The sequence below is a fragment of the Tarenaya hassleriana genome, unplaced genomic scaffold (genome assembly GCF_000463585.1).
Source record: "Tarenaya hassleriana unplaced genomic scaffold, ASM46358v1 Cleome15, whole genome shotgun sequence".
In the NCBI taxonomy this organism is placed as follows: domain Eukaryota; kingdom Viridiplantae; phylum Streptophyta; class Magnoliopsida; order Brassicales; family Cleomaceae; genus Tarenaya; species Tarenaya hassleriana.
Window position 1 is genome coordinate 693,875 of NW_010964923.1, and position 9,546 is coordinate 703,420.

The window sequence follows — 9,546 nt, forward strand, 5'->3', positions numbered from 1 at the left end:
TTCAGCAAAATCCCGGTTCCGGTTATCCAAACCCGAACCGGGGAATCAAGATGGAGGAGGTTTCTTCGAGCGAGGAAGAGATAAAGAGCTCGAGAGACGATCGGGAGAAGTCGTACAGAGGAGTTAGACGCCGGCCATGGGGGAAATTCGCGGCGGAGATAAGGGATTCGACCCGAAACGGCGTTCGCGTTTGGCTCGGCACGTTCGATAACGCGGAGGACGCCGCCATGGCGTACGACCAGGCGGCGTTTGCCATGAGAGGGTCGTCGGCGATACTGAATTTTCCGGCGGAGAGAGTTCAAGAATCGCTCAAGGAAATGGGGTGCAGCTACGAGGAAGGGTCTTCTCCGGTGGTGGCGTTGAAGAGGAAGCACTCAATGCGGCGGAGGAACAATGGCCGGAAAATAAAAGAGACGGATTCCGATCACCGGAGAAACGTGGTTGTGTTCGAGGATTTGGGGGAAGAGTATCTTGAGGAGCTTTTGGGTAGTTCTCAAAGTATTGGGCCTTCGTAAAATATTTAAGAACTTATGGGGCGGATATTTGTTATTAGGAAGAACCCCTGAGTTTTTAAGGGTTTTTAATTTCACCCCCAATATTCGTGAATGTGTTTTGTAATATAGCAATGCAAAAAAAAAAAAGACTAGTAAGAGCAAATTAGATGAAATTCCATTGATTTTGGAACTATTAATTATGTGAAATATTACGATAAAAATATTATATTGTTTTACGGAGTTTTTTTATGGTTACAATACATGGTGTTGTCGTGTATTTATGTAAATAAAATACGATGTTACGTTTTCGTATACTATGTTTGGAACGTCAGGTGACGCTATTGGAATTTATTATGCGGTCTAAAATCTTACGGATTTTTTTTGGGCTTTTCCATAAATAAAAATTAAATAGAAATAATAATGAAAATATTCTAACGTAAAATAAAAAAGGTGACTTGATTTGTTCATGCGAGTAGGTGGCAACCTCTAGATTTTTTGTCCATTTCCTATTTATTTCTGTTTTATTTTGTTTCAACTTTTTTAGTGTTCAACTAAAAATAATTATATGTCCGAATCTAAAATATTAATTTTAAAAATAAAATATATTAGTAAAAATCTAATTGAATAAAATAAAGTATCTATAAAATAAAAATCTAATTAAATATAATCTAATCATATAAAACAAATACTATTTCTAAAATAATAGAATACAAACATTATGGAATTACTATTACAAAGCCTTTCTCAATGGATAAATAACAGAGGAATATTTTAATATTATGTTGATCTCAACATAACTTTTTCATTATTATAAGTTTATCCTTTGAATGGAATATATAATATTTACTGAATTATATGGATCTTTTGAACGAAAAAAAAACCCATCAAAAACAACTTTTTTTCGGCTTAAATAATTTTAATTTAATTTGAATGCGTAATTATCCATTAATGGAGGGCTCAATATCCGTAACATCATTTACGAAGAACATCAAATAAGCACTGAAAGAGTTTCCCAAAAATCGAATTAGACACGTGTTTTTCAATTTTGGCAAGTGGCATGGAGAAAACAAAGAAAAGGAGGCGAAAAAGGATTTTGTTTTAAGCATGTGGGCCAATTATTATTATTATTATTTTAATTATTGTGTAATATTAACTTCTATGATAATATAACAACAAAAACTAAAAAAATGTTGACGTTGATTTGATGGCTTATAAAGACCGGTTAAATGAACTTGGTCACTTGGTAAGTGCTTTTCAATATAAAATAAAATAAAATAAAATAAAACATTGTATTCATTATCAACTCATGGACATCATTAATGGAAATATTTTATTGTGCGATTCGATTAATATCGAATGAATTTTTTTTAGCTAATTGCTTAGAATGACAAGAGAGTTTCTCTATTTAGTTATAAAATGAAAAAGGAAAAAATCCATAAAAATTTCTGAATTTGTAAAACGGTGAAAAATAAATTATTAAACTTTTTGTTTGATAAATTTATTTCTAAACTTGCAAAATGTGTAATTATAATTCCGGAATATTTTTATTGGTGTCAGAAGAAAATTTGATAACGTTGATTCAAAAATAATTTTGAGAATTATAATGATATATTTTACAAGTTTGATAATTATAATGACATATTTTGAAAGTTTGAGGATAAATTTGTTAGAAGAAAAATTTATAAATTTATTTTTTATCATTTTATAAATTCAGGAATTTTTATGGGTTTATCCTAAAAGATTTGAATAAAACACTCCATTCCGTTTTACAGAAACGCGATTTTCATTTGGCAGCTAATGTTTGATAGCTTTCATTAGACAAAAAATTGTTTAATTTGGAATTTCCAATTTATCTTGTAACGTCATGATATATAATTTAATTTAACCAAAACTAATACCATTTTTTTTACAGAACAATTCGAAGAAGTCATTTCCTTATTAGATTCTAGGAAATTTACGTATATAACAATTCGAAAATGTACATAAAATGGATTTAAACATAATAATAATAATAATAATAATAATAATAATAATAATAATAATAATAATAATAATATATATATATATATGTATATGTATATCCAAATATAATTATTTATTTCGTAAAGGTTGATATATGTTGTCTCGTGTATATATGGGACCAACATGAAAATTGAAAAGCTGAAAGCCTGAAACTGTGTGGGTGTATACATATGTATATTGATAAACCTATATTGTTAGAGTCAAATTTTCCAATTCGGACATAAACATCGATTATGTGTAAAAAAAACAAATGGAAAGAAATTACAATTTCCATTTTTAAGACTTTACAGTTTCCAATTATATATATATATATATATATATATATATATATGTCACGGATGGATTGGATTTTAAAGTCCACGTGTTTGATTTGGATTCTTCTCAGAATATAAACAAAGACAAAACACAAGATTCTCTTATATATGTTGGAATATATATTTGAACTTACAAGTAAAACAACATTTACTATATGTATGTTTAAGTGTTTATATATAATTAAATCACATGTATACAATTTTGTTGAGTAATCGAGTTTACAGACAGAATAATCTTTGGATGGTAGCCTACCATTTGATTTGTAATATATATCTTTCTCCAAATTTGTGATTCGAACGAAACTGCCCTTACAACATCAATACGAGATCTTTTAGTGTGTTTTACCTTCACTCATACGTATAGCGATAAATATTTCACAATAAATCATCCATCATTAAATTGTTCCACATCGAATACGCTTAATTTTGGAGTTTTCTCGCGATAGACAACCGAGAAGGTAATTAGTGCACCTTATTGATATGAATAATTCAATTAATTCTTTTAAGTTATTTTAGGCCATACAGTTCCATACCTACACAACCCTCAGATCTCTCTCATTTCGATGCGTTCGTTTCATTTCCATATCCCTCTAACCTATCGGTATTCGGAGAACCTCTCTTTATCCGTACCACTTGTAATGTCGATCATTTACAAGTCTAATTATGACTTGAGATATCATATAGGACGAGACAGAAGCTTTGGCCTCATTTCACCAGTGGAACTAAACAAATTTGGGTAATATGACATGCAAATTATTTGACATGCAACTTTCTTTACGAGTTTAGTTATAGTTGTATAAACCGAAATAGGAATCTTTGTTACATTTTATAACTCTATATATCGCTTTGCTAAGGTTTGAACTTGAAACTGGTTCATACAAGCTAATCTTTCTGTTGATTTAATATTTAAATGGTTTTCAAGAAAATGCTCGAATCAATTTATTAGAAATCACATTAAAATTATGGAATTAAAGTATTATATATCCCCGTTAAATAACTTAATTAACGATTCAAAGTCGTAAGCAATTTGAGCTTTATTCAAAGTTAGGCAAAGATTATGTTTGTCTAATCGTAGAAAATCACGTAGATTAATTTGTCATTTATGTAGGGCAAGTGAGTCCACCACATTCAAACCCACTACTAATTAACTTTATTTTGTGTGAAATCTAAATATAATATAAATTAAGTATATTTAACTCTATTAGAATCTGATCTCGTGTTTCAACTAGGACGAATTTTCATTTATTTATTAAATTAATATAACAAAATTAATGAAAATATATTTACGTGGAATGAACAAACTCGAAATTCTATTTGAAGAGATAAATCAATATTACTTTAGTTGGTAACGGAAAGCACATAACACGGATGAATGCATGCATGAACAATTTCTTCAAGGATTAGTCTTGACGTGAATCTATTTAGGGCTAAATAAATCTATGTATTTTTTTCTCTAACTGAAAACGAAAGTTGATAAATCGTTATCTAAATTGACATTTCTGTAAATAATATAAGAGGAAATGAGTGAAAATAGTTCGAAAATGATTTAAAAAATACATCTATGATTTTTAGTATTAAATAGATTTATATAAAAAAGATAAAAGCTATAATTGAAAAAGAGGGACATAAAAATATTATATAGTTTTTTAGAATCTTATAAAACAGAATAAAAAGATTTTTTTGAAAAATGAAAAGCTAATTTTCACGTAGACAAAAATATATTTTTGGTAATATATGCTCAGATATATAATCAGCTTTTAGAAAAATACTTGAATGCGTGATATGCTTTTAATTTTTCTATGAACCATTTAGCTGTTGCACTGATCGATTCATAGTAAATTTTGTCAAACTTTCTAATGTCGACTAAGTATTATCAAACATGTTGATCGTTTATCTTTTTATATATAAATCGAATAAAACTTTATCTTATATGGATAAATTATATATATATATATAAAAGCAGGTCAGAAGACTCCAAATGTGTATCCCCAGCTTTGTTCAAAGCCAAATGGAATTTTCCTACCAAATTCGGAGAAATCATTGCTGTCTGAGCAATTGGATGTTTGAAAAGTAAGCTCTACGCAAGTATTATATCATTTTTATACATATAGATACATAATATTAAATCATAAAATAATAAATAGGTTGATAGAATATGCCATAGTGGAAAATAATGATATAAAACCTTAATGTCCAATGATGATGTAAAATTGTCTTTACTATTTCAAAGGTTGGTCAATAAAATGATTACAAAATGAAATTTGGACGGATAGAATCACTATGCTAAGAACGTTATGTTCACACACGAAACAAGTCTAATATATATATATATATATATGTATATGAAAGGATCTATCTAGTAATTTTATAATATCAGTTTTGAAGTTTAAAGAACGCTAACCGTAATAATATTCATTATCGATTATATCAATTGGATCTTTGCAAAAAATAAAAATAAAAAAAAATCCGATTTTCTAATGATGTTTGGTGTCATATTCGGTTTATAATGCCGATAGGACTGAAAATTTTTTTATTTAAAATTTTTAGTATTATATCATTTTTACCTCAGTTTGGGTGATTTATGGTAAAAAAAAATATACAAAACATGTTTTTATTTCAGGTTTAAATATAAACATGAAAAGTAACATTCATTTAGATCATTTAGATCTGTACGGTTCTCAAGAAGATATAGTTAGACCTTGATGAAATTTTGGATTATAAAAAAAATACATCATTCGTGTAATGTCTATATAGTCACAATTGCCAATAGATCGGTAGATAGATATTATATTTGTATTTTTGTATGTAGAAGTTTTCCATATCGAAATTCATTGAAGATATGCAAATTATTAAGAGAGTTAATCCGATCATACGTATGTATACACATAGCGACATTTTTGTATCATATATATATATATATATATATATATGTACAGGTGCATGGAAGGGCCGAGTTGTGATTGGAGGAAATTTACGAGTGTTGTCTCCTGAATCGACTTTTCCGAGTTTACTTGTCTGAATCACTTCATATGCTCCAAAAAAAAAATACTACAAAAAAATAATAATTTAATGAAAATATAATAATGAATGTTAATCAATTAGTAGATTCAAATAGAATTATAAAAACTTTTCTATAGCTACAAAAAACAATACTAAATTTAGGATATTCAAATAGAATTATAGAAATTTTTTAGTATATTTGTTTGTCAATAATTACTAATATACATATATACATTAAACTGAAATTAACCAAACTATACCGATCTCACGGAAATATGAGATTAGTAAGTAAACATTTGTTTAGTTAGTTTTAACTAAAATTTGACAATTTCATGTTTTTTCGTTGTCAAAGACTTATATACGAATCGAATAATTAGGGTTAAGCTTTATTATCAAATCAAAAGCGGAATTATCCAAGATTTCCACTATGTTAGTTTAACTTTTGATGTGTGGCTTTCTTTGCATGTTATCTACGCTTAAAAGGGATTATACTTCGTAATTACCTACGCTAAAAAGGATTATATTTCGTAATTAAAACATTACGTTAGGTTTTTCGAATAATATATTTTTTGTATTATATATATATATATTATAAATAATCTTTAAAAATAAGCGTCATTTTTTTTGTTATGAAAAAAGACCCATAAATATACAATCTTATGCCACCTCAAACCCCACACCGTTGAAACATTTTGACTTTGGATTTTTCAAATAGTTTCATATTGTAACACGCTTATATATTGACGATAAATAATTATTTAAAATGGTGTTCAAAATTCAAATTCCATCTTCTATGATGAATCCTTTAAACCAAAATTTAAATAAGAGTAACTTCGGTTAGTTACATAAAAAAAGTATCAAAATATGTTTATAATAAAATTGAATTTTCGTATGATATAAAACTCTTAATATTTCGAATAAAATCCAATCAATGATATTTCAAAACGATTGTTTTAGGTCAATTTAGAACAAATTTCATGTAAATTGACGTTTTATTTTCAGCGGGTGTTTAATTTTTCTAGAAAACAAGTTTTTTTTTTTCAAAAGTTTTGAGTTGTTATTCGAATTATTTATATATATGAAATTCTTGTGTGGGAATATATCTTTTATAAAAAAAAAACTTTATATTTTATTGAAGATTTGAAATCATGTACTATTTTACAAATTTAAGAGATGAATAGTTCAATTTTGCATGGGGTTAACTAAATTTGATAAACTCTTCGCCAAATTAAATAGACAATTGCAAAAATATTTTTTTTATAATCCGAAAATTCACCGGGCTTTGATCCGAATATATCTCCCAGAAAATCGGAAAAATTCATGTGAATGCTTCTCTCCAAGTAAGGACTCGAATCCGGGTTTGAAATGAGTTTTGACATCCAATGTTGAATAAAATGGAGATCAAATTATATGGAGCATCAGTTGATAAAACATGTTTTCACATATATGTTCATTCCACGGTTTAAACATTAATTCATAAAATTATGTTGTTATTAGATCGGGTTTTATATATATAGCTAAGCAACCAATTTATTTCTTTAATTAGCTATATGTAAAATATTATATATTAATTTATAATCGTTTAGGTCATGATAGTACTGCTCCAGTTCCTCGTGGAATCACTCCCGTTCACATTTAAATTTCAACAGTTGTGTAATTTCAATTTTATATATATATATATAATATTGTGAAGAGAAAGGAACACAGGTCAACGGGGATTCACCATCATAAAATTTTTAATTTCTTAAGCGTAATTATAAAATATCCTGAAAAATTAAAAGTTGACGAGGGAGCCTCTTTCCTTGACCCTGAAATCGGCTTTGAAGCGATTTTTGTTTTTTGTAAAACTTTTTAAAAAAATTATTATTTAAATAGGATAAATGATATTCCTAGTCCAGTCAGTGGTAAACGCGTCGTCAAGTTGCATGGCCCGTTTCTGTTGCAAGTTGCATTTTACCCAGCCACATTACATACATACATACATACATACATATATATATATAAACACATATATATATATATATATATATACAGAAAAATGTCTTGCTACTAGTAATTAATTACCTCGATATTATCAAATTTTAGATAAAATATTTTTGACCAAAAGGAAGTGAAGTTAGTTAGGTGTTGAATAGAAAACGTTTTCACGGTTTTTGGATTTTAAAAAGTAAAAAAACCGACAGTCAAATTTTTTTTAATTTGGTTTTCCTAAAAACTCGAAAATCTATTTTATAAAAAAAATCAACTAAAAACCAAAAACCATATTTTTCTAGATTTACAAACTTATAAAATTCAAAAACAAAAAACTAACAACTAAAAACCAAAAACCAAAATTGAAGCAAAAAATCCAAAATAAAAACCAATACCATTCAAAACCTTAATTTTGTGCGTACACATATAGGATTTGATTTATATTTAAATACAGAAAAAATTCTAAATAAATATATCAATTCCTTAAAAAATGTCTAAAAAAATACATGAATAGGTTTTAGCAAATAGATGTATTTATTTGGAATTTTTCTTTTATATTTTGTTTCTCGTTTTTTTTACATTTGATTTGAACTTGGTGAATCTATTTACAAAATGTATATCCATATCGCTATTTAGAACAAAGTCTAATTTAGATATGATTATATGTTATCGATTATATATATATTAAAAATTAATTATTTAAACTCTGATGTTTTAATTGATTAAAAATGAAATCGGTGAATTACGGAAATCACCGTGTTTTAATTTTGGATATATATATATATATTTTCAAAACAATATACTAAAAACTAATACGTCATATAACTCGATATCATAGTCCTCATTTGTTTGTTTTTTCTGGTAATCTTGCACTTAAATTCAACTCTTAATCGCTGACCCACTTCTTAGTTATTCATGCATGTTAGTTTAATTACAATTAATAGTTTTTTTTGGGTGAAATGTGAATCTATTTACTCAAAAAATGAGTTACATATCGGTTTGGTAACCGTGAATACAAAAGGAATTAGTACTTTCATGAGATTGTTTTTACAATTAATAGTTGTTCAACTGTTTGATATAATCGGGTTCAGATCTTAGGTTTTGTTTTGGATGAAATAATAATTGCTATAAAATATGTACATTTATTCATTAATAAGCCTATTGATAATATAATATAAAGTATAAACACTTAAATTTATGAAAGTGCTCCACTTTGTAAACAAAGTTTTATGGATATGGTGTTTGATGACCCACTAGAGAGAGAGAGAACGCGGCTGGCCTACACAGAGACATGAAATCTAAACGTGTTGAATTATTATTATTATATATATATATATATATATAATCATGAGTTGGATAATATAATGCAATACATTTTCCAATATAGTGAATGTCATGTTGTTTGCTTTCAGACATGCTCGTGCCTCGTGCGTTGCCCGACGACTTAGTTTTACTTCCAAATTTTACCGCGATACAAAATCTACATTCGTCAATACTTTAATATAAGTGTGTATATATATATATATATTTAAATATGTATGAATACACTTGTATATTTATTTAAATGAAAGTCTGTGTGAAACAATCGTATTCTAACATGGGAATTAAAAATTATTTACTTTTTGACGACGGTGCCCAATAACCAACCAAATCGACAAATCTCTCTCTCTCTCTCTCTCTCTCTCTCTCTCTCTCTCTCTCTCTCTCTCTCTCTCTCTCTCACACACACTCTCTCTCTCTTTCTC

At 27.6% G+C, this 9,546-nt stretch overlaps 1 protein-coding gene across 2 annotated transcripts in view; it reads left to right on the forward strand.

Moving 5' to 3' along the window:
* The window catches only part of LOC104808619 (ethylene-responsive transcription factor 1B), a 1,014-nt gene extending 367 nt beyond the window's left edge, over window positions 1-647 (forward strand). The window contains exon 2 of one of the 2 annotated variants that reach the window (XM_010534334.1): window positions 4-647. In XM_010534334.1, the coding sequence (XP_010532636.1) occupies window positions 4-515 (512 nt within the window). In that variant the 3' untranslated portion in view covers window positions 516-647. The other variant, XM_010534333.1, reaches the window with a different exon arrangement.
* The last annotated feature ends 8,899 nt before the right edge of the window (window positions 648-9,546 follow it).